At 42.9% G+C, this 26,135-nt stretch overlaps 1 protein-coding gene across 12 annotated transcripts in view; it reads left to right on the forward strand.

Moving 5' to 3' along the window:
* The first annotated feature begins 316 nt into the window (after positions 1–316).
* tcf7 (transcription factor 7) overlaps positions 317–26,135 on the forward strand; it is a 64,543-nt gene continuing 38,724 nt past the window's right edge. For 2 of the 12 annotated variants that reach the window (XM_067491379.1, XM_067491389.1), the window contains exons 1-3: positions 324–900; positions 1,155–1,224; positions 2,471–2,577. In XM_067491379.1, coding sequence (XP_067347480.1) covers positions 718–900; positions 1,155–1,224; positions 2,471–2,577 — 360 coding nt within the window. In that variant the 5' untranslated portion in view covers positions 324–717. Of the gene's footprint in view, positions 901–1,154; positions 1,225–2,111; positions 2,252–2,470; positions 2,578–26,135 lie in introns of those variants that run through there. The other 10 variants (XM_067491380.1, XM_067491386.1, XM_067491385.1 and 7 more) reach the window with 9 other exon arrangements.

A 26,135-nucleotide genomic window follows, 5' to 3' on the forward strand; every position in this document is an offset into this window, starting at 1 on the left:
CAGGTACTTCAAATGTTTTTTGTGCTAATACTCTTGTACTTTCACTACAGTTACATTCTGCATCTTTTACTTGTATTTTACTTGTTTGTTTTCGCTTTTTTACATTGTGGTATTAAGTACGGGTTCAAAGTACATCCTGTCCTCCATATTTGTACAAGGCAAGTACTCAGAACCTTGGAGTACTTGTTGTTGTTGTTGTTGTTTGGTGGAGTTTGGGGGCAGCGGCAGACACTTGCAGCCAGGCGAGGGGGGCGGGGGCGGGGGCGAGGTGGGGGGGGGGGCCCTGGACGGTGTGAACACGCCCCTGGAAGTCATGAATAATGCCGGTTTAGCTGAGCTCGGGGCGGTGATGTCTCTTTAAGAGGCTCAGCCCTTTTTTTTTTTTTGCTGAAACAATCGTACAACCCCCCCCAACCAGTCCTGTCAATCATCCGGTCGGCGCCCTTTGATGTCGGGACTCCTCGCCTTGTCTTGGGCTCAAATGAGCTGTTTGCTGTTGTAGGGAAACATTAGTCCTCTACCAGCCAGACGGGGGACGCCACATCTCAACTTTTTTCTCATTGTGGTGGAGGTTTCTACACTTTGGAGACTGACTGAGGAGATTTACCCGAGAACTCCTGCGAGTCTTTTCTTCCACTTCTTCCTCTCGTTATCATCATTGTTATCATCACTATTATTATTATTTAAAGTGTCTGATAGCGCAGGGGGCGAGTAGACATGCCTCAGCTGAGCAGCGGCGGCGGGGACGACCTGGGAGCCAATGATGAGATGATAGCGTTTAAAGACGAAGGGGAACAGGAGGAGAAGATCCAAGAAAACGCGTTCACGGAGAGAGACCTGGCCGACCTCAAGTCCTCTTTGGTGAACGAGTCGGAAATAAATCAAAGTCCGAGCGCAGCGGTAGGTGGCACAAAGTGGATGTGTGTGTGTGTGTGTGTGTGTGTGTGTGTGTGGACGAGGTGATTCGCTCCATGAGTCAAATTCCCAGGGCGCAAGGCAGAAAAACACTCCACAAAAAGTTCCCATGTGGTTCATGTGAAGTCTCTCTGAAGTCTGACGCTTGCTTTTATTTAGGGAGTGTTGCCTTTTTCTTCTTCTTCTTCAACTTATTACTCTCATTATTTGAACGCGCAATTGTTGTCGGTCCCTTCCAGGCGGTCAGGCGCGGACAGCAAGGAGAGCAGAGGGGCTTCCCTGAGAAACACCGGGAGCATCTCGACGGGGGTAAGAAGAGAAGTACAAACCTAAACACACACACACTGTCAGGTGTACACTGCTCTGCACAAAAGCTGTCCATCACGTCCTCAGCGCTCGGCTATCTGTGTCAGATCTCTCGAGCTTGGTGGGGAGATTTCCTCTGTGTGTGTTTCTAAGTAGCAAGCACCAAAAGGGAGATTAAAGTAGAAAGCAGCTCCTTTAAATGTCACATATCTGCTTATGTCAGGAGACGTGACCTCCGTGTGTCTCTAGGCCCTAAAAAAAAAAAAAATTGTGTTTGCATCATCAACTTGAATAAAATAGTTTGAATATATTTTCTCCAACCTGCACAAATCTCATGGTTCATTAAAAACATTGTGAATTGACGGCTTGCTTTTTGGGATTATTTTGCGAGAAAATTAGGGGATTTTAGCGTTTTTTTTTTTTTTTTTTTTTTTTTGCCACACGTTTAAATCATTTCTAAAAGCAGTGGGGGGGTGGAAGCTCCCCACATTGTTTTCCTTTGTGCAAAGCAGTAATCAAATGTGTCCATTTGTGGGGGGTCTTTTAGAATAAAATGAAAACTCCAGATTTTATTTTTGTTTTCTCCCTGTCTGTAAATGATGCTGATGCGTGATTACATTATTTCAGATTCTGTCATAAAAGCACGTTCCCCCTTCAGAAAAGTCGGCAGTGACAAATGATTAGAGTGGAAACGATAACAAAGGTCAAGTGTGTATGTGTGTCTCTGTCTTTCTTTGTCTGTACAGACCAGGTAGTTCTAGATGACCCACACAGAGGCCCCCTGATACTTAATATGGCTGGTGGTAAGCGATAAATTAACACACAGGCTACAGGAGTTCACGCCTCTCAGACTAGGTGACGGTTGTAACGCTTTTGTCTCAAGTACAGTTGTCAGGGCTCATACAAGGATATAACATGTAGTACCTGCCACACTTGTAAATAGTTGCCCTACTTTGTATGCACATTATTTTTATCGGATGTGAGGTTTTTCTTGTTTTTTGTTTTTTGTTTTAAATGCAGCATTGTGTGAGTAAGTGGCTGCTTTTGTTTGAATCTTTTTATTGAGAGTGAGCACTTTTCATCCACAGCTTCTGTCATTTAGCTTTTTGTTTTTTATTGTTTTTTTATTTTAGTTGAGTTCATCTTAAAACAGTCCCATGCCGATGCCCGTCCTTTCAGGGACCCGATTACAAATGGCCACGTTTTAAAGCTTTTAACTCTGTGCTTGTTTTTCCATGTGTGATCTCAGTGTCGAAGCAGCAAGATGGAGGCATGTACAAGACGCCGGCGTACCCCAGCTATCCATTCCTGATGCTGCCTGACCCCTACCTCCCCAACAGCTCGGTCTCTCCATCTGTAAGTGTGCTTTGGTTTGAATTCCCCCGCTGGGTGCGCTGCTCTGGTCGCTGTTGTATCGCCAGATGATGTTTTGTGTTAGAAGCTGTGGGCAGTGTGAGGTCCTTAGTTGTCCGTGTGTGCAGTTCGGCATTTTGGCCACTGTTAGAATTATTAAGCATGAAGTCCAAATGTTTGGTTCTGACCTTCAAGAAGAGGTTTTATTAGGAGTTTATGATGCTGTAGCTATAGTATCTCAACACTGCTGAGGACGAAGGAAACTAAAAGTTAGATGGACATGTTTTGTGGCTGCTGGCTAGTGTGTGTATATATTTTACATTTTTGGCTGAAAGAGAATTCACTATTGATGTGATGGATGGTATAATCATCTCCTTTTGATACTAAAATGTTTCTTATTTGTAATGATATTTGGGCGTTCGTTGCTGCAATTTATCAAACGTTCCCTCACATCAGCTTAAAGATCAGCTCCATCTTTGCCCATTAAATATGATATGCATGCTAAGGCTTTGGTATATTCTCTGCAACCATGTGCCTTTTATGCAGATTTTCTTGTGTTTTGTTGACAAATCAGATTTAAAGTGTGTGTTAAGCTTCACCTCCTTCAAATGACGACACAGTGATTGAACGGGCCTGTAGTTTAAGGCAGCGCTGTTCACATCAGTCACAAACTTTACATGTGTTTGAGTTTGGCTTTGGCTTTGAACTGTGCTGTTTTCCCCCTTTAACTGCTTTTATAAACTAAATCAGCCACATTAAATCAAAGCGCCGCAGCTTCATGAGGGGGAAACCAGAAAAGGAGCTTGTTTTTTGTTTACGACGTCGCTGAAGTTGGAATATGATGGATTTCGTCATCGTGAACCTTTTTTCCACATGACGTTTTCCATCTGTTTGCACTGCTGGTGAATCACAAGAGGTTTGTTGCCGTCTTAATGGCTGTTAAAACATCAGAAAGACTCGTGGAAGAGTTTCAAGTTGTGCAGTATCACTCATCCAGCCAGACAGCCCTAACAAATTAATCTTAAAATCCCTTCAAGTCACCCATAAGAACCAATATCCATGGATAGGCCGACTAATTGCACCAAACATGAGCGGATGTGCCTAATTCATTTTTCACGTTGCTGTGTAATCCTGTTGCCTGCATTAACCCCTTGCTCTAGTAGACAAGGCATCGCTGAACAGCAGAGATGCAGGTTTGGGAGCTCGCATGTGCTGCAGGCTGGTCTAATGCGTCAAACGGTGAATTTGGGAATGTAATGTATCAGTAAAAGCACAACACTGTCCTCTTCGATGGCTGGGTCATCGCCCAGTGTTCGGTCGTGGGAGGGGGATCGTGGAAAGGTTGCAAATAAGGCGGTAGAATAAGTTTTTAAAAAACTACCTTGAGCTGCCCCAATAGGAGTGTGCGAGTCCTACTTTGTGCCCAACCTTGACTAAAAATGTGCTCTTGTACTTGAGTCATACATGTGTTCTCCCTCCGGTTCGACTTTAAGCTGCCAGAAAAGAAGAAATCGTGTTTTTTCAGGTGTATCTAAAAACTACAGTCAGGTGCCCACATGCAAACTAAAAGAAGTTTTACTTGCTCTAACCATTCGTGCTATTCGTTCAGGCCTTTAAGGGAATCCTCCAAAAGATGCTTCCTATGTAAACGACGGAGACCACAGTCCTATATTTGTGCAAAAGTGTATTAAAATGTTTATCTGAAGACAGTAAAGGGCTTTAAGCTTCCATATTAGTAACATTCAGTGGACTTCTTCCAAAGTTTTTAGTACAATATTCCCTATTTCTTTATACTTTCCTTCCACCGCAATTCAACAGGGAAATCCTGTCGAAAAAGCACTGTGGATTTTGACCACTTTGACTTTCATTGAGGTCTTTTGATGACCGGTATGATCAGGAGGAACCTCTTTCTTTGTTCATATGGGAAGCTGAGTGTTGTTTTAAGACACACTTGGGAGAAAAAAGGTGAAGCCGCCCTTTAACCCAATGAAAGGACAGGACAGTGATTTCATTTGTTTTCATTTGGAGAGAAGCTCTGAATTAACGGAAGCTCTGTTTGTCTGGGCCTCAGTTCCTCTGCCAGCAAATCACGTTCTCCCCAAGTCTGATCGTCATAAACCTTCACCGTGATTGAGATATAATTCAGTTAACCACCAACACGAGAGAGAGCGTATTTCCTTAAACGTCATTATACTGATGTTTGCACAACTTGGTACATCCGGCCTGGCGTTAATGGGGTTTTGTCGCTCATCCACCTCTTTCACCTCGTACACTTCTCTTCGATTCTATTCTGCTCCTTCCAGCTATGGAGGGCCAACCGCAAAGCCTCTCAGAGATTGTTTTTGCTGAAGGGTTTATGGGGGTGGAGGGGTGTGGTGGTGGTGGTGGTGGTGGTGGTGGTGGTGGAGGGGGTGTATTGGCGTTGGCAAGATAAAGAGCACTTTCTCCCCCCCCCCCACCACCACCACCCCCACCCCCACCCCCTCCATGTGTGTCTTCGAGACTCCACACAATGCTCACTTGTTGCTGCCTCCCTTGTAATTAGCCCTGCTGGTTGTGAGGCAGTAGCGGCATTTCAGGCCCTGTCTGCCACTTGAAAGCCCTGAGGATAGAGGTTTAAGGGAGTTTGAGGAGGGGTGGGGGGTGATTATGGATGGAAGGAGATGGATCGCAAACTATAGGTCTGGGCGACTGACAAAAAAAAAAAAAAAAAAAAGGGCTGTTTTTGGGTTTTATTCTCCTTGTGTTGTGGCGTTAACATGGACAAGGCGATACATGTTACATCTGTGTGTGTGTGTGTGTGTGTGTGTGTGTGTGTGTGTTCACGTCTGGGTGTCCTGTCTTGGCACTATTAGAGTTTCACTGCTTGTTCCTTACAGAGCTGGTACTTCTTAGAAGTAAAGCAGCCTCTGTATTACATGTTTGACTAATCCATTAGTTGGTAAAATGTCAAATAATAGTGATTTCCCAGTGCCGAAGACGCCTTCACATCACTGACAAACAGAACATAGTCAGCGTAGCCATGGTGGAAAAAGCAGCACGTTAAAGGAGATAAAAGCATAGCTGTTGACGATGTTTCTGTCAGCAGATTAATCGTTTCATCATTAGTGTTATGAGGCCTGCTGGTCTGATGCACAGGAACACGGACAGTTTGTCCCTGACAGATGAGTTTCTGATATTCTCTCATTTACAAGCTTAATTACGTGGATTTAAAGGCTAATTCACCCAAAAAAAAATAAATTAAAATGTGGCTAATGTAGTGCAGCTTCTATCTATCTATGAGATTATTTAATCTGAGCAATCATTTATCCACTGCTGAAGGATCTTTATTCTGTTTACAGATGAAATATTGGGTCAGTAACTCAGAAAGTTGAGCACTTAGCACTCGAAGTGAGTTTTAAAACAATGAAAACTCCTCTGGTTTCAATGTGATTTACATAATTGTTTATCTTCAGATTTTAGACATTTGAAGACACGTGTTTTTTTTTTTTTTTTTAGGCTGAACAATTGAGCAGGAAACAATTAATGGCGATGGTGATGAAAATGTTTTTTTCTGCGTCCACACAGTCATCCTGTGTCAGTCGGTGGGAGACTGAATCTTGTCATCATAAACAAACTCAAAAGTTTCTCAAAAGCTTTGTGTCTTCCCATAAACTGTTGAGCTCATTGTGAGAGCATCAGCTGAATGACTGAAATCTAGATATTATTTATAATATTTGTATGCCTGTGTCCCACAGGCCCATTGTGGGTGAGCGATGTGACTTTGCCTTTTCTTATACAAGTCTGGGTCCTTTTTATGGGTGTTTCTGTGATGCTCTGGACTCTGATAAAGGAGGTTTCCCAGAGCCGTTGTTGTTGTTCCGAACAAGATTAACAAGATGTTATTTTCCATGTTCATACAAACCAGACTCATGATAAATCTCAGCCTTTTTTCAAATAGTTTTGTTGTGTTAACATGTTAAAGCTTCTAATCTGTGTTTTACACAGCAGCTGCATATTGGAGAGGCTGTTATTCTATTCAGCAATAATTCTTCTATTAAAGCATTTCAGGGGACATGTCCCTGTTGTCATATTAATGGAGCTATCAGCTGTCCTTTCAGAGGAAGTGGCCAAACAAGGAGATTTGTGGGATTGAGAGAGATGACTAAACTCCCTCAGCTTGTTGTCTTTGGATAAAGCTTTATCCGGAGTGTGTAACCCAGTGCGTAATATATTTGTGTGCATGCTCACTGTTTAAGTTCATCACACTAAGTTATTAGTGTTTTTTTGTGTGTGTGTGTGTGTGTGTGTGTGTGTGTGTGTGTGTGTGTGTGTGTGTGTGTGTGTGTATCTGTGTGTGTGTGTGTGTGTATCTGTGTGTGTGTGTGTGTGTATCTGTGTGCCTGCTCCTCCAGTTTATTTCCTTAGGCTTTTGTATCTATATAAGGTTCAATGTGTGTTGTGTGCTGACGTGTGTGTGTGTGTGTGTGTGTGTGTGTGTGTGTGATGCTGTGGATTACCAGCAGACAGTGCTTTTGAAGGTTGTGTGTCGTGTCAAAGACTCAAACCCCAGAGGAGGAGGGGTTGTCAGCGAAGTGTGTTTCTCTCTTCAGCATCCTCCCAATTTTCCTAACTCCTTTTGCATCTGTCTTCTTGTCTGTGCATCTCCTTCCTCCCATTCAACTGTCTTTACTCACGCATGGCTCAAGAGTCCCTCTTGACTGTCGGAGAGGCGCATCACGCCTCACATGGAGGATCCACTTGTTGGAAATCGTCCACACTCCTGAAATGTTTTTGAGCAACCTCCCGAGTGTCCACCAGCTCAAAGAGGTTTCATCTGTGGCAGATGTGTATATATTACACTATGTTGATCTGCAGAGGTTTGATGCTGCTATATATCCAAGGATTTTTGTAGAGAGCAGGCAGAGAATAAGTAGAAAAAGGAATATAGAAAAGCTGAGTGGAGCTGGGAGGAGAGACACTGTGTGGCACCTCCTCATGAATCTGATCTAAATATTTCAGATAGTTGGTCAAAAAGGCGAGACAGAAACATGTCCACATAATAGTGCAGACTGCCAAAGGACACGAGCACGACAAATGACAGCAGATCAGAAAGCAGTGAGGCTCCTTTGTGTTAGTAGTTGCTGGTTAGTTTTTATTAATAGCCTTTCAATGATCAGGCTTTAACTTGTTTGAGTGAAAGCAGGTTTTTGGATATCAAACTTGTTGGACTGACTGAACGCTCAGTGTAGACCTGTAGGCAGGTAATCTTCTATGAATTGAGAAGAAATTAGGCAACTGATATTTGGCTGGACTTAGTTATATTCAGTGTCAGAGAGGCTGTGAAACTCCCTGTGATGTGGAAGCTGTGGTCACATGAAGACGTCACCAAGCTTCGAAAACGGCACACTCGCTCTGAAACACTTTCCCGCTCACTGCGCCAGGACGCTGACTGTAATGCTGAATGCTGACTGTATTAACCCAATACTTTGGGATAACAGTAAAAGGTTTCTATAAAACGTATTTTTTTTGTTTTTTACAGCACGTTAGGTGTAATCGCTGGAATGTACAAGTCGTGGTTTTAACAGTTCAGCTTCACAATCAAGAGCTTGATTGGGGGAATTTCCTGCTCTTGTGACATCTCATTTCACAGACCAGTATTCTAAAATTGACAGGAAGGCAGCACAGTGATGGTGCACATGTTTGGGAAAGGTAGGCGCAGCCTCTGTGTTTTGAAGATTTTAAAGTTTTTCAAAAATGTCCCTTCAAGGCTTTCACCAAACGAGTGGCGTTAGAATTTCCAAATCATTTGAGGCAAACTAGTGGAATTGATTTTCCCCTTGAATGTCAACTTTTTAGCCCATAGACATCTTCATATGCTTCCCTCCCTCTTCCTTGCATCCTCTCAAAAATCCCCTCTTCCTTGTATCCCCTGATCAAGGGACGGCATGTGTGTGTTCATGTCTCCAGGATCGTGACACTTCCTTGTTTCCCATTGTCTTGCAGTGTTAACTGGGGAGGGGCTGTTCAGCCAGCCCTCAGTCACTTGGTAAACAATGGCAGCAACACAGGCTGAGGCCTCCCTAATCCTCACTTCGTAGAGACCCAGGGGCTGGGATGAGCGCCGGTGGGGCCTCCCTGCCTCTGACTGTCTACGATAAGGACCCCGACACTCGGATTTAAGAGGCCTGAAAGAAAAGCAGCTTTCACTAGAAGGCAACGAAAGCTGGGGTCGGAGGGAAAACGCTCATCTCCTTTTTATAAAAGAGTTTTTAAAATGAATCGATACAAAAAGTCAATCCATGTTACTTGCCCATTTAAAAAAAAAAACTTACTGATGTTGGGGAGCGAGCTACAGATCTAGGCGCTGGCAGCATCTTAACGTGCTATTGTTGCACGATTATTGTGTAATCTCTAAGATTATTGAGTGAAAGGAGGTTGTTACAGGACAGCAGATCTCCATTACTGCTCTCTGCCAAACAAGCGAGCAAGTCCTTGCTCTTTGTGCGGAGATCATGAGAAAAGAGAAGGGTTTTCCTCATACACACCGTGTATAATGTTTGAATTTGTTGTCTTTTTTTAATTTATTATTTATAACAAGCAGTTCATTATTGGATGAACTGTTTACTGCAGCCAGGTGTGTGTGTGTGTGTGTGTGTGTGTGTGTGTGTGTGTGTGTGTGTGTGTGTGTGTGTGTGTGTGTGTGTGTGTGTGTGTGTGTGTGTGTGTGTGTGTGTGTGTGTGTGTGTGTGTGTGTGTGTGTGTGTGTGTGTGTGTGTGTGTGTGTGTGTGTGTGTGTGTGTGTGTGTGTGTGTGTGTGTGTGTGTGTGTGTGTGTGTGTGTGTTTGTGGACTTACTTCACTTCATCTTCGGTGGAGACGTAGGGCCCCCGCTGCTTTGAGGAGGGACATGGAAATGTGAGCAAAAGATTAAAATAGATGTGGATGAAGGCAGATAAATAGACTGTACAGATAAGAGTTGAAAGCGACAGAGGTAAAGGGAGCATTATGGGGGGGGGGGGGGGGGAAATTAAAATACAAATGACCACAGGAGTGTCCTCATCGCCCTGCTGGCTTTGAAGTAGCAGGCTTTCTACCTTAAAAGAAAGTGTTCAGGAGATGATTTCACGAGGCGGAAATGTTTAAACGAATATCAGAAGGGGGGAAATAACCCTTTGGATGGCCCCGAGGTGTTTATACCTGTAATTATTCATCCACTTATTTCTTTCCGGTGCACAGGGAAGGTGGGCCAGGGGGATCACAGTAGAGCAGTAAACTGTTTTTTTTGCATTCAGACACATTAATACAGACTAAATGTCACGTGCTTTGCCCTGTTCACCATCTCGCAGCGATGCATTGCTGCAGTGAAGAATTAAAAAAAAAAGAAACTCAAAACTGCTGGTAATCTCATTGTTTTGGTGTCGTTACTGCTTGGAAATTAAGACCACATTTCCCATCATTCCTCCCACGCTTCCTGTCACCAAGAGGATGCTAAGAGGTCAAACATGTTGGAGGGTGTTTTTTTTGTTTTTCCATTAGCATTTTACCTTTCACTGCCATCAGGCACAAAAACAAACAGTGCAGAGTTTCATTTTCAAATGGCCGTTCCTAACCATGTTCATGCTGTAACCCCCCCCCCCCATGTTTATACTGGTAGTTTGGAGGGCTGTGACATGTTGAACTGTGCTTGAGTCACTTTTTGCTTCACAACACATCAGTTCATTGTTCAGCAGACAGTGTGACAGTGACAGGATGAAAAAGTAGGATAATTTAGGGCTGCAGCTAGTTAATTTGCTGAATGCAATATTTAAATTTTTTTTTTTTTATGTGACTGGAAACTTAACATTGAGCACTTTCACTTGGTCACATTTAAGCCCAACAGGCTTTGTTTACAGAAAATCTAATAAGAGAGGAAGTGAGAAACTCAGACAGAAGAAGACAAAAGGGCAAGTTTTGAGAGGAAACTCTTTGTTTGGGCCCCAGTATTTGTCTGAGGGGTGGGTGTGTGTCTGGGTGTGTGGGTGTGTGTGTGTGAGAGAGTTGCGGGATGTTGCACTCAGGTGAGTCATTGGCCTGTGGAGCGAAACTAGAGAGTGGTTGTTTATAGATCGAGCAGTCCAGCCCTCCCAGATGTGTGTATTCTCAGCTTGTAGTTAATCAGTGATCACACCATTTCTCTCACACATCACCGCATCAAAATATTCACATTTACACATATATATATATATAATAGTCATTCATTCATTCACATAAATTGCTGCGAGCGTGAATATTATCTCCAAGAATAAGATCTCATATCGTGAATGATATGTCCGAGTGCACTCTGATACCTTTTTAGGTTCTGGTTTTAAAGTTGTGCATAGTTTATCTGAACCTGGCTTATGACGTGTGGTTTAAAGTTACAATATGCAACAGCTTTTCAGTGGAAACAGCTTCTAACTTATCGTTGTATCTAATACCTAAAGGGTGATGCAGAGTGTAGCAGATGGTAGAAGAGCAGAGCAGAGCAGGGAGACGTGTCACGCTGTCTTTCCAAACACAGCAGAATCCAATCACTGGACAAAAACGATTTGATGTACAAATCATTTCATAAAAGTATGACATTACACCTCCGCACTCTTGATGTTGTCAATTCTATGTAGCTCGAATGCCTCAGATTGGACTAATGATGCATGCGAAATGTTAAAATTGTTCAGGATGTCGGTAATAGAATACGAGAGATCTTTCTTCCTGCCTTCACTGTTGCAAATACAGACTTGTTTGTTGAGGAATTACACCATGACTCCTCATTCATCATCATTATGAGCGACTGAATCTGCTTAAGTGGAACTGGATTTTTGGTTTCGACTCTCGATAAAATGAGGCAAAGTCAAGTCAGTGGTAATTAGTCGGAGCTACGTGCTGCGATTAATTAAGTTGGGATTGTTTACAACTGGTCGTTTAACAAAGACTCAAAGGGCCACATCTCGAGGTTTGTAGGTTAGTGGGCCACACTCGCGTGGAAACGTGTCGACTCCCTGCCCCCCTCACGTGTCCCTGGTCAGCGAAGACTTTCACAATACTCATCCGAATGTGCCTTTTCATGTGAAGTGACACTGCACATGTGGTAACACAAGCTTTTGTTATTAAAAGTGTTCAAATAAAAAAAAAAAAATTAAATAAAAAAAAAAGATCAAAAGCCTCAGGGAATGTAAATCTAGAAACCTTCTGTGTTCCACTGCCTCACTAACACACACCGGTTATTTGTTGACTGATTCCTGACATGTTTTTAATTGTCTAGCAAGAAATCAAGTGACATTCTGTTGAATATACTCTGAGTTTCAGTGAGGTTTTTTTTGTTGTTTATTTTTAAGAAATCACATGACCTGTGGGAATTAAAGTATTGTTTCATTTCCTCTTTATTACTGTCAATAATGAGCCTGTTTCACAAATCCCCAGTCTAGATTAATCATACACTATCACCCTGTACTTTTCAAAGTCAAAAGAGGAAATCCTATTGAACCATATCAAAGACATAACAGGAATAAATCCCAGGCACAGATACAAAGCCAGGAATGAACTTTAGTTTAATTTATCGTAATTTGACATAAAGAAGCAAACAAAACAAAAAAGAAAAGCAGCCTTTGGAAGTCTACAGGTTAAACAAGTATGACGTGCATTAAAGTTAAACAGGTGAAAGTCAAACATGAGATTAAATGTGTGCACTGACGGGAAGGTAACTTTTTTTACTGTTATCTTGTTTGGACCATCGCACACACCTGTCCGCTAAACAAAACCAGCACATGTGAAATGTACAAGAGTCAGTCGTCTCCACTCACGTTGCTTTTAAGATTTTACAAGCCTACAGCCACACGCTGTTTGCCCCCTTCCCCCATGTGCTGGGGCTTTTACTGTTTGCACCCACAGTCAGTTGACCATGCGCACATGACAGTGTTTCCTTTTTCATAAAGCTACCGCCATTCATCTGTCGTTATTCTGGATTATTCCTGTGTCAGCATGAATGTCAAGTCTTACAAAAATACGCGAATTTCTATTATTGTCTGGACTCCGAAAAACCTCTGACGTGGAACAGACCACTGCAAATTTCTTCTGCAGATGCTCTGCTGTTGTTTTTCCTTCTTCCAACAACTTCAAAACTCTAACTTAATAATCTTTGATCAACATTATTCACTTCCCCTTCAAAATATGACGGTTAAAGCGTGATACACAAATGTGTTACAAAGTACTGTTACAGCAATCACTACTAATGCTACTGCAACTACAGGGACATTATTGGTTTTACCTGCCTAAAGCAGAGACGGGAGCAGCAAAGTAGCTTTTTGCTGCTTAAATCCACAGTGTTGGTTGCTTTGTTGTATCAATGTTTAGCTTTTATTGGAGAAAAATTTGATAAAAATAAAGAAAGAAGACAGATGAAGTGTAGTGCAAGGTATCACATGATTTCAGAATTGTAGCTGCGTTTTTAAATAAAAATTGACTTGTTGGATGTATTATCACTGGAAAGTGGCTAGGTACAGTTTTTTCTTTGTTTTGAGTAGTTTCATTCTCTGCTACTTCACAGGCGGCGGCAGTGGCTCAGTTGGTAGAGTGGCCGCCCACCGACCATAGGGTGGGAGGCTCAAACCCCGCTTTTCCCCGACCACATGTCAAAGTATTCAGTGCCTGGGCAAGACACTGACCCCCAGCAGCCCATCCCCAGCTGTGCAGTGCCGGTCCCAAGCCCGGTAGAAACATGGGAGGGTTGGGTCAGGAAGGGCATCCGCCGTAAAAACTGCCTAATCAAACAAGCGGACAAATGATCCGCTGTGGCGACCCTCAGCGAAGTAGCAGAAATAGTATTTCTGCTACTTCGCTGCTACTATTTGTTTCACTAAAGTTATTTCGTAGTCGCCTTTTGAAAATGTAATTAATAAAACGGAACACGCATAATAATAAAAGCTTGTTTGCTCTTTCTTCTACTTGTTCCTTCCATAGAGAAACTAGTAATTATAGTTGGTTCCAGAGTCACATAGTCGAATACTGTGCAGCTTTTAACACACCGGTCATTTTAGAAAGTGACCAACTGTAGTGCTGTGAGACATCAGCAGCCTTATTCGCTGTGGAAATCCAAAGCACAATGAGCGTGAGGGGCTTCAACCTCAGGGAAGGGTTCTGGATTTTAGTTCCTGGCACAAGAAAAGTCCTTAGACTCTGAAGTTCACTGCCGACCCTGCAGTGTGTAAAGTATCTTAAATTCTTAGAAACATTTGGTCCTCAAAAAAAGCATGCGAGGTCACGGTAAACTCCAACATCAATGCGATGAATGCATAAATATTATATTATAATAACATAACTAATGTGAAACAAATTTCGTACAAAGTCATTTATTAACATTGTTTACTTAAGCAACATTTTGAACGCAGGACTTTTCCTAGTACTCTGATATTTTTGCTTAGATAAGTGACCTAAGTGTGTACTTGTGGTTCTCTTTGCTCGTGTGTTCACCGGTCTTGTCGGACATGCTAGTTAGTCAACGATCTGAGTGACACGGTCACTTTACCTGATCACTGACTCTCAAAAAGGCAAGAAAGGCTTTGGTGGATTAGGTTTTGTTGTCATGAGCTTTTATGGTGTGACTGAACACACCACGCAGTATTTTTAGTTGGTTGATGGTAGTAATTGATAATGTCCTGTAATACCCTCTGCCTCTTCTCCACTCATCCCACCAACCAAAACCTCAGCTTCCACAGCAGACCTTCATCATCGTCACGTTAATGTGCACTTTATTAAAATAGTGTTCGTAAAAATAGTCCGCCAAATGAAACTTAACCCCCGTCCTCCTCCCTCCCCTCCCCACTCCGTGCCCGTGGCTCTGCCCAGACCAGCTGGAGCCTCCACAGCCGCATGAGGCAGCCCAGCACACATGGCTGTGATCTCAAGCACACATGTGTGCACACACATAGACGGGGGCAGAAAGTCTAATCCTCCCTCATATGATACTCATCTGCGGAGGGGAAGGAAGCCGCCTCCGCCTTCACACTCTGTTCATGCGCATGACACACAAGCAAAATACACCAGTAAAACTGCTATCACACATACACACTTGCTACACAGAGAAGCAAACCTATGCTCACAAGTCCTCTTAGTGTACACAGCATTCAACCTCTTCACTTCCTTCTTCCACTATGTGCATGCAGACACACACGCACACACACACACACAGCAGCAGTTTAACAGATGAGGAATAGTATTTGATTCTTCTTGTTTCTCTGCTTTAGTTAATGGAGTGCACATTTACATGCACACATTTGTGCAAGATGCCTTTTGTCTGTCCAGTTCTTTTACAAGCATGCTACATGTACAATTTAACCATTGTAGTGCTTATGTTGCTTTAAAGGGGCCAGAATAGGCTTTTTGATGTTGCATAATAGTTTTGATGATGGGTGTCCGTGTTAAAAAGCCTGATGCAAGTGAATGTCATTGTGGTTACTGACTGCTGCATAGTGATCCCGGTTGCTCCCCACCGCTGGATGTGAACGCCTGTTTTTGGCTAATCCAGGGCAAGAAAAACTAAAAGTGCTATGTTTACATGGCCAAATATTTCAGTGATGATCAGATTAAGGGCTGAATCACAATAAAAATGTCCTCTAAATTTAAAAATGTCTCTGGGCAACACGCTGAACGCCCAACAGCCCCTTCCCATCCCCAGCTGTGCAGCGCAGGTCCAAGCCCAGCATCCAGCGTTAAAAAAACAAAACAAAATAAAACTGCCAAATCCACACGCGAACAATGGTCCGCTGTGGCGACCCTGAACTCAGGGGGGGGATAAGCTGAAAGGACAAAAATAAATAATAAAAAATCCATTTGATAATCTGATAGACAGGAAAATTCTTTGGGGATCCTGCTTGTTTTCGTCTGTTGAATAAACCACCAAAGGTGGAAAAACACTTGTTGTTGTATTGATTTTCCAGCAGATTGAACAGCTGGCGGAACAACTCTATGCATGTCAAGTTCTATTCTGATTAAATGCTTTGCACATCTGATTAGATCGGCGTCTGCGTAAAGAGTAAAGTTGATATCATTAATCAGAATGAGCTCAATCTGATTGGAGGTAATGTAGCCGCAGCTAAGTGAGTTATTAATTAGAAGTAGTTTGATGTTAAAATGACCATGTTGGTGCTGGAAAAGATTCCCAGATGCATGTGTAGCAGCCTACTGCTCGAGGTGTGTGTGTGTGTGTGTGTGTGTGTGTGTGCAAGCTCATATGTTTTGGCACTGGGTCCATGTGTTAATGTCGTTTTTAGGCCAGAAAAGAGAGGGAGGAATTCCCTCATCAACAGGTTTCCTCAAAAGGAGCTCGGCCATGCGTCAAATTGATTTCCTACCTTTGTTCCTCCCTCTTTTGTGGCATATGGAAAGGCACCCATCCCCACATTTTGTGGCCATGGGAACCTTGTCTGCATGTCTACACAGAGAAAACCCTGAGGCATCTAAGAGATGCAACACTCACGCAAAGACACAGACAGACACGCGATGGCTGCGCAGTCTTTAACACCGGCCCTTTGGTCTGTGATGGAGCGAGAAGACGGGGAAAACGTTGATTGCACTTCTGATGCTTGCGTCAGGGTTTTAAAAAAAAAAAAAAAAAAAAAAGAGGTGGCCTTGAGGAAACGAGGCGCAGTGATGTTGTCTCTGCGGAGGAAGAGACGGGGTTAACAAAGAGAAAAGGAGGCACGAGAAGCAGTGCAAGATGGATAAAACATGATGTGTTAATGACGAACCCAGGCAGTCACAGGCAGCGTGTTTGTTTTCACAAAGTAGTGGAGCTCATAAAGCATTTTTAGTGTGTGTGTGTGTGTGTTTGTGTGTCTGTGTGTGTGTGTGTGGGGGGGGGGGGGGGGGGAGAGAGAGAACAACAATTGTGGTAAATTGGCTTGTGTGAGCATTTTGAGGGCCCCAAACAAAAACTAGAGCAACTGTGATGTGCACTGCAGTGTGGTTGGGGTGTGTGTGTGTGTGGGCGTGTGTAAGAGTGTAGGTGTTGCACATAGTACAGGACATGTGTGTGGGAAACACTGTATGCAAACCAAGGACAGATGAAAGGGAAGAGGTGGGTGGGCAGGAAGTGATGAACAAAAGAAACACATCATCTGATTTATCAGACGGGTACAGATTAGGTCGATCAGATGGAAGGAAAAAAGATGATGGAGGGCCTGGAGAAAGTGGCTGCAGAGGAGACGAAGAGAAAATGAAAGATTGATAGTAAGAGAGAGAACAGTGAAGGAAGAGTAGATAAGTGCAGTAGCGGAAGGGAGTTAGCAGTAAACAATGAGAAGCTGGTAACCGCGTTGTGCACCTGGTAAAACAAAACCACAGCCCCAGTTGAAACAGACTCCTACACCTTAAGAACACCTTTAACCGTTTCACCACCGCACTCAAGGAAAGAGAAGCACAAATCCAGGGTTAATTTCAATCTCGAAAGTCGTTTTCACAGTGGGCAGAAGAACTGCAGCAGTGGACGGCGTGTGCAGGTCCCTTTTTTGTTTTTGTCAAACTGCAGTAGTTGGGCTACAGAGGTTTAGACCTTTAATCCTTTAGCCACATTCAATTTTTCTTGTCAGGTTTCCATCAGATCCGTAGTTCATTTGAAGGTCCACATGCAGCATGCTTTGTTGTCTCTCCGTGGTTTTGGTGCAAATCGGTTTGGGCTCTCGAGTCACCTTTAACATTAAAATGAAAGTCCAACAGTTTGAGCCCCAGTTGGATTCCTCCCTGTGTTCTACGTCCTTGGGATGAACGATCGTCATCTGTCACCAGTCGTAATTAACCAGTGTTGTAGTGTTTTGCAAGTTTGAATTTTTTTTTTTTTTTTTTTTTTTTTTTTTTTTTTTTTTTTTTTTCAGAGTGCATCTGCTACAGTTTGTATTTCAGCAGAGCCCCCTACCCGTAGATCTGGAGACATGTAAACTAACTTCTGCTGAAAAGAAAATATCAGTCATATTGATCAAATCCCAGGTTTTGGTTTCTGTGTAGAGGAGTTATTTCTTACACTTTCTGCATGTTAGTAGAAATACAGGGAAAGTACAGTATGAAAAACAGCTGTTTGTACAACCGAGCAGCTGCATTCTTCACTACTGCACCAACATCAAGTCAAACTTTTTAGCATGTCAGCGTAAGTGTCCAGTGTGTCTTTGGCCAAATGAACTCAGAATCTGATTGTTGCAACCACAAAAACACAAGTTCCTGATGAACAAACAGACAATAAATGTGACGCACAGATGAGAAGTTGTTTTGATCAAAGTCTGTATCCAGGCGCCGTTGATTGGCCTTTTCATTTTTGTTCGTTCTGTTCTTTAATTTCCGTCAGACAGACGTTTAGACAGACGGGCTCCGCTCTGTGACATTTTTTTTTTTTTTTTTTTTGGGTCCCCTTGCTGAAACACCCGCCTCCCCCTCCAGACAGAAGCAGACTGACGGCAGGCGCAGTCCGTCAGCTCATTGTCAGGAGCACAGAGGACTCCCTGCGGCGCTGCACAGCGAGGTGACGGTCGCAGTACTTCTTTTGCCCTTTGTCGCTCTTTATCCTCCACCAGTTAAACGCAGCCATAACTCTGACGCTGTCACAAACGAGCAGTGCAGACCATAGTGCCATCCAGGCTCCATTTGATCCCCCCCCCCCCCCCCCCCCCCCACAGTCACATTAATCCCAGGCCAATGGTGGTAAAACTGGTTTCAATTAAGAAGCCATTAGCTACACATCAAGTCGGTGGTATGCTGTTTTGATTAGAGGAAGCCAGGAACTGCTGATTTATTTTTCTGTCTCTTTTTTTTATGTATGTATGTATGTATGTATTTATTTATTTATTTAATTATTCATTCTTTTTTGTGAATTTCACCACAGGGAGAGAAAGTCCCCATACGTCCCTGGAGACTCCCTTACTTTGTTTAGACAGAGAGATCCCGAGATGAGACATCCTCATTCAGAAAATGACTCGGTACACGTACAAGATCTGAAGCATATCGAGGCCAAATGAATTTTAAGGATAAACACATTTAAAATAGTAAAGTTTATGTTAATTTTAACTTTTTTTTTAAAATTATTATTATTTTTTTTAGTTGTTGTTGTTACAAAATAAAAAATAAGTGCAAGAATAATAACATTTAACATTAACAGGTAGTTACTGTTTTATTTCCTCTAAGACAACAAATGTTATATAATAAGAAAAATATCCCTTTCCATCCAAAAACTCATAACCCCCCCCCCCTTTCATTCCTCTTATGTATTGTAGCTTTCTGGTATTGTCAGCCTTCATATTACAAAGATGACTATTGTATTTATTTCTGACAAGAATAAGATGATCATCAGAGTGGAGCTGAGGAGTTTGATGGCAGAGAATTTGATTAGTTTCACAAAACTACAAAAAGCTGAGGGCAAAAGTTTAATTGTATATTGATGCTAAGGACCTTCTCTGTGTGCAGCGCTCTCTCACTTTCTCTAGTGCACGTCTGTCTGTGTGTGTGTGTGTGCGTGTGTGCGTGTGTCTCTGTTCGTTGTGTACAGTTAGGCCTGTTGTGGCTTACCATGGAAAATACAGTCTTGTCACCTGAACAGTGCACACACACACTCAGACACACACACACACCGCTCCTCCCTAACTGTTTGCTGCTCTTGTGCTTGTGTTGTTGGTGGAAAATTTTGAAGGTTTACTTGCTCAACTGCATCTCCTTTTTTTTTTTTTTTTTTTTTGCTGTTTCAAACAAGGAGAAATTAGTTTGCGCAGTTGCGCACAATGGAAAATTATTTTTAACAAAAAACAACACAAATAGCAACAGTGCAATTGTTGAGAGTTGCGCGTTTGAGATGTTTGATGAGCCTTTTTTTTTTTTTTTTAAAGGGGGGGGGGGCATCAGATCAAAGATTCTTTTATTCTGTGCATCAGTTGATGATGTTTTCAGATGTTGCTTTGCTTCCTGTGGATGCATTAGATGCATTTGAGACTTAAAAACCAGACAGTCAAGGTGGAGGAAGCTCAAGATGGTCCAGATGATCACATTCATCACTTGATGTCGCAGAAAGACGTCAGGTTTCAGGACTCATTTTCCAGGTGTTAAGAGTGTTGCGTGAAATAACAGATGAGCAGCAGAGCAGAGAAGAAGTTGAGGAAATTGGAGGAAAACAACTTGTTGCACAACACGAAATTATCTCCTGACACGTCGGTGGTGGTTGAGCTGAAGTTATGGAAAAATCATGGACTCTGATCAGTGAACTGAGCCTGTTCATGCTTCGCAGCGCCATCACATGCAGCAGCTGGAGGGAGGGAGGGAGTGGAGATGCTTGGTTTGTTGGTTCCTCAACATGTTTCTTTTGGAATGAGATTAAACGATTGAGAGAGAGAGATAGGAAGGGGGAGCTGCAGACAGAGCCTGTCTTATTGGATTTTTGGACCTTTAACGGGATTAATAATGTCCAAAAAACGAGCCACAGGCTGGTTTACTGCCCGCAAATGTTGCTGCAACAGTTTCTTTGTTAGCCGAGGGGGTCGAACTGTTTCCCAGTTAACACTTTAAGAAAAAATGATCAAATTAAAGAGGTTTTTTAGTTTCCAGGAGCTTGTGATGATGGGGCGTTTGTAATATGTTGACGAGTGATGTGTTGTTTCATTTGAGTCGTGTTTTGAAAAAAGGAAATCGCGCCTCTTCCATGCTGAAGGCCGCATTTACTTCACAGCAACGCTCTCTGGTGCGTACACGACTAAATCACGTCAAAGTGGAACATGCGTCCGTGTTTTTAATCGTGCTATGTTGTGTGGAGACTATCGGCGCCATCGTAGGGTGGTTGGAGCCTAGAGGCGAAGCGAGCCATTAAGGCTGCTGATGGTTAGCCGCTTGGCTCGGGTGGACCAGCGCCGAGAGACGGGAGGCCCGGGAACAATTATAGCTTGGTAGGAGCAGAGCCAGGCAGCTGCTGGTTGGAGTGTGTGTGTGTGTGTGTGTGTGTGTGTGCTCATGGGGCATCCAGAGGGAGCAGTGCTTTCATACACAGCCACAGATTTACGTTACAAATCACGACTAAACAATTCAGCTGACCACAGACGCAAACATCAGAAAAGAGCGATGGATTAAAAATGATGCAGGGATGAACAGAAGAATGCAAAGATGAGAGGAAGGGCTGAATGGATGAGTGACAAGAATAAAGTAGGACCCTCTAAAGGAATCTTTTAAACACATGATATATATATATATTTTTTGTGCTTTGATGGTGTATAACATTAAAAAAATGAACATGTCCCAAAATAGTTTTTTTTTTCTTTTTTTTTTTTTTTTAAGCTGGTTTATTGAGGTGCTTATAAATACATATACTTAAGTCTTGGGCTTAACTCTAGTCTCTCTCCTTTGAACCAGCGTGACCTGGGTTACACTGTAAGATAAGTGTGCAGCTCTTATTTCATGCTAAATACACTCTAAAGGTCAGTACATACTCTTATGAAACTTCGGTTCTTTCCCCCTGAACTTTAAAGATTATGGTTCTGACTTTCTTACTTCAAAAAATAAGAACGAGAGAGTTTAATCTTTGAGATCCAACTTAATTCTGACCATGTACTTGTAATCGCAACTTTTTGTTCTTGGTTTAAAGCCGGAATTCTGAGGACAAATGTCAGAATTATGTGAACAATAATGAGAACGGGCATAAATGTTTCCTGCTGGCCCTGATCTTCACTTTCTTCACTTACTGTCATATACAATAATTAATTTCTGTCATCATCAAGGTAAAGTAGCGTTTTGTATCTGATTTCCTGTGGAGAATAAAGCATTTTCCTACATCACAGTTAACACACGATAACTTAAGTTGTGTTTGTGGGAAATGTGTTGAAGAGTCCTTCAGTCATTACCTGCGACTCCTGCTGCCTGGGTTTCCACCACAGCTGTGGAGGAAACCTTACAGACATCTTATCAGGTCCTGAGACGGAACATTTGGGGAGCGTCTGACACAGAAAATCAAATGCTTGTTCCCACATGATGCCCAAAGGGAAGCCTGTCTGATGATTTGCACCTTAAGGTGCATGGAGTTAGCTCTTAAATGAGATGCACAAAGACAAGGATGGATTTGGCAGATGTCAAAAGCCGATTTAAAAGTCAGCGTAGCCTAAGTAGAATCAGCCACTTTTTTTTTAAGGGTGATAATTATACACTTTGGATAAGTCACCATGTTATTAGTACAGATGATCGATAGCTGAATATCAACTCCTCCTGACATCCAGCCAGGCAGCTTGGCAGGAACTGCTAAACCACGGGAGGACATGCAGACAAAAACGGGTACATATACTTAAACGTGAACATTATGATGCAGGGCAAACTCACACACACACACACACACACACACACGATGGGGAGCCCCCCTGGGCCTGTGCATGCAACTCTGTGGTGGAATGCACCCGAGCCAACTCTCTCAGAGGTTTTGGACGAGCTCCACGTGTGGTCAGCTCGATGGTAGCGCCCTAGCTTTGCTCTCCCGGTGCGCACAAATGAGTCCAGTGGGGCGATGTTGAAATCCTCAGCACAGGTTGTGAATCCCCAGTCTTTCAGCTTAAAATGTTACACGTGTATCAACAAAAATACTCAAAGATGTCATTTCTCAAACCCTGCATGTTGAATGTGCACTTGGCTAATTGTAGCGTCCTTAACAACATCGGTTTCTCACACAGGGTTTGTGTGCAGATGGTGCCACTTTGATTTGGTTTGGGTTTGCAACCTCGGTATCGGGGTTGAACGTTGGAATTTATTAGATATAGTCCCTAATTTATAATGAAATGTCCCTAACTTAAACTCACAGATTCCACTGCAAAATATGCAGGTTTTTTTTTTTAACTTGTTAAAGGTGATAATGACAAACTTACAGCTAAAACTGTCAGCAACGCTACATCTTTCCTCAAAGTGATTTTTTTAAAAGATGTCCAAACTCAATAAATCACCTCTCGACCTGTCTGCAGGGCCCCAACCATCCCACGTTAAGGCACAGACAGTAGCTCTGCACCGTTAAACCTGCTGGGGAGTGCATCTCTTCTTGCCAACACCTCTTTGAGTTCCTGAAGATAAAAGCAGCTGGCGCAACATCAAATCAATAGGCCCATCAATGGGAACATGTCCTGAAGATTAAAGAGAAACTGGCTCAGAGAGAGAGAGAGAGAGGGAGAGAGATCGAAGGTTGGGGGCTAATATAGAACAAGACCAGGCCGATGGAAAGAGATTTAATTGATGTGTAGAGGAGAGGTGGATGAAAAGGTGGGGTCTGACCATGTTGTAATGGAGGAGAGGTTTCTTTTATAATCACTTTTCCTTTTATTTGTCCATTAGTCAGAGTTCATTTGTCTAACTATTTTTTAGCTCTAACATCTCAATTATTTATCCACATTTTCAGACTTGCACTCGGTAATGGGTTTACCTGAGCATGTGAACATCAATGTTTGTATCCTCTTTTCTTTTCACTCCTTTTACTGGACCTTGGTGTCATATTTTTTTATTTTTTTTTATTATATTTTTTTTTTATTTTGGGGGGTTTCCGCTCCTGTGCATCCATATTTTTTTTTTTTGCCCGCTGGTCTCTAAGCTTTCATTATCCTATTTATGTGCTTCATAGATTCACACTGTTTGATCCATTAAAAGGTCTGCTGGACAACAGTGTAGCCTCTTCTGTAGTAAAGAGACACATAAGGACATGTGGGTTAGTGAATATACACTAAAATATATTCAGGATTATACTTGAGTCACCATTGATGCTGTTTTTCCTTCCATGACAAACATAACTTTAGTAAATATTGCAGTTTGCAGTGGTAGTTTAGTGATTTAGTTTTTAGTTTGGGGAGAAACTATTATGTCTTTGTCCAGTATAAAACTTTAATAAACAGCATGTATTCCACTTGCTGAAGGCAAAACACCTCCCCAACTACTGCCACCACCAAACGAAACAAGCAGGACGTTAAAACAGTTGCAGGGAAGTCACTACAAGATTCATCCAATATTTTTAACCAAACTGCAGATTTAAGTTGTTTATGTTGAATTTAAAAAAAACTAAAGCTTTTCCAGACTAAAGAAATCTGCAGCGTTTGAGTAAAATTCGTCCTTTTTGTAAAAACGTAAATTACAGCAAGGTTTTACTTCTTGAGCTGCTAACCATCTGAAAAGAACACAACTGTGGGTCTGGACCATTAACTTTAATCCCCCTTTTAAGAAACAAAACTCGACCTTACAATCTGCTTCCCGCCTCAGCTCTGACATTGATTAGTAATCCTTGGTTCCCACCAGAATCCTCTGTCCCAAAGTAAAAACTTTCAAAAGGCTGTGTGCATCCTTTCTGCACAACTTGTTACAACCACTGGCATCCCTTGCACTCATGCACCCCCCCCCCCCCCCTCGTTATAAAAGCCCCTCTAAATAGGAGCAGCATGTAGCGGGGGGAATATAGTTGGGGAATGTACAAGGGATTCAAAAATATTCTTTCATAGCGAGGAGACCGCAGGACGGGGCCTGCACCGAGCTGGTCTGTGTGGTTGTGGGCCAGGGTTTTGTACGCTCTCGGTCTGAAGCCACATCAGAGCCCCAAGTCCTGTGTAATGTGATCTGGATGGGCAGAGGAGGGTTCCCACTTGGATTCAGAGGGACCGCCACCGAGGTGCAGCGCAGAGCCGGGGCGGTCAGTGATGTCAGGCGGCGCTCGGCAACAAACAATTACAGCTGCCGCTCTTTTCTCTGCCACCATGATGGCTCTGCATCTAATTCGGTTTCCTATTCGTCCTCCTTAATCGTTTTTCCTGTGTAGGTACTCTAAACATCGCTGCATCTCACTAAACATTGATTTTTCGGAAGATTAAATGAGCAGCAAGCTCTCGTGGGATTTCCTCCGGTGTTCCGTCCATCTTTTCCCTCATCTGTCTCCACATACACTGCAGTTGCTTTCTTCTCTCTCTCTAACTCTTCCTCATCATCCACTCACTCCCTCACGTTTCTCACTCGTGTCTCTCGTGTTCCCTCTGATCACCCGGAGACCTGAACAAACAAACAGGCAGCGGGTGGTTCGCGTCTCCTATCTATAATTCAAGCCAGTCAAACTACAGCGAGGATGTTTGCCAAACACATGAAGTGCATCTCTCAGCATCATACAGAGAAAGGGGGGGGGGGGGAATAAAAAAAGGCAACGTGTTATAACAGCCTGGTTTGGATTCGATGCACGGATTTTCTCAGCATTGAATTGAGAGATTAGCATTGTGTTTTATGGCTTTTCTTCTGGGTTTTGATGAAGAAAACACCAGCGAAGGATATTATGTGATCACATTTGTGAGCACAAGTCAAAGCCCCTCTACTTCCAAACGCACTGACATCCTAAATTGTAACCAGTTTTCTAAAGAATATGCTTTTTATAAGACGAGCCTCTAACTTCAAGGCTTCTGTGTCTTGCTCAAGGACACTGATGCAGCTGCGCAGCACTAACTGACTGCAGGCATTATCCATCACAAAGAAATGCATCATATCCCCCCTGAGACCAAGCCAAACCACTTGTGGTAACAACAACTTATAACGATAAATGAGAGTGGAGACGAAAACCAAAGTTGTTTTTCCAGGTGTTTGGACGTAACTTCCCGAGTTTCAGACACAAGTAGTTTTTGTGTCCGTTTGAGGCTGAAACTGTTCACTTCTGGTGAAAGGTGTCATGTAACCTTCCTTTCATGTTTTAAGAGGTTTAAACACGACTGGCAGAAGCCATTAAAGAGCAGTGTGTGTGTGTGTGTGTGTGTGTGTGTGTGTGTGTGTGTGTCCAAGTCATTAGCATGTTTAACTTCTTGCCTTCTGGTTCAGTCATTTTGGTTTAAATTTTGTTTGTTTTAATTAATTTTTTTTATTTGTATGTATTATTTTTATACGTATGTATTATTTACGTATGTATTATATTTAACGCATTAGAAAACAGTGAGAAATACCTTGTGATTGCACTAAAAAGGATCTAAGGTTGAAATCCATGGATGATAATGTAGAGAAATAGTTTGATTCAGTCTAGTACAGTGTGAGATGAGCAAATTCTCATTGTCATGCTTGCTGCTTCATAGTGGATTGTGGGCGGATTGACCCTTTATCTCTGCATCCACGAAAGAAAAACCGAAGAAGTGGAGAGACACATTCCGGATTCTCGGCCAGCCACGCAGTGGCTGTACGTGGTTGCCATGGTGATCGCATGCCTACTCTGCCTCCCATCCTGCTGCGCGGCACGTGGAGAGGGGACCAGCCCAGCAGGTGGGCCGAGAGGGGTGGAGTGGAGGAGAGGTAGAGTGTGGAGGGGGGGAGTGGAGAAGTGTGTGTGTGGGGGGGGGGGGGGTGCACACTGCAGATCCAGAGGAATCGCTCCAGCCGCTGGGGTAAAAAGAATTAATCACACAGAATAAATTACTACATGAAAGAGAGAGCAGCCCTCTCTGTGCACTTCTTCTGTCACTTTTTTTCCTTGTTCTCTCCTGTTCGTCTTCCTGTCTCCATTTCTGTTCAGGCCAGAGCTGCAACACTTCATTATCACCAATTCCAGTTATTGTTCTTTGGGTGTTTGGAGTGTTGAGTCAAACA

Source organism: Channa argus, chromosome 22, assembly GCF_033026475.1.
Source record: "Channa argus isolate prfri chromosome 22, Channa argus male v1.0, whole genome shotgun sequence".
Taxonomy (NCBI): domain Eukaryota; kingdom Metazoa; phylum Chordata; class Actinopteri; order Anabantiformes; family Channidae; genus Channa; species Channa argus.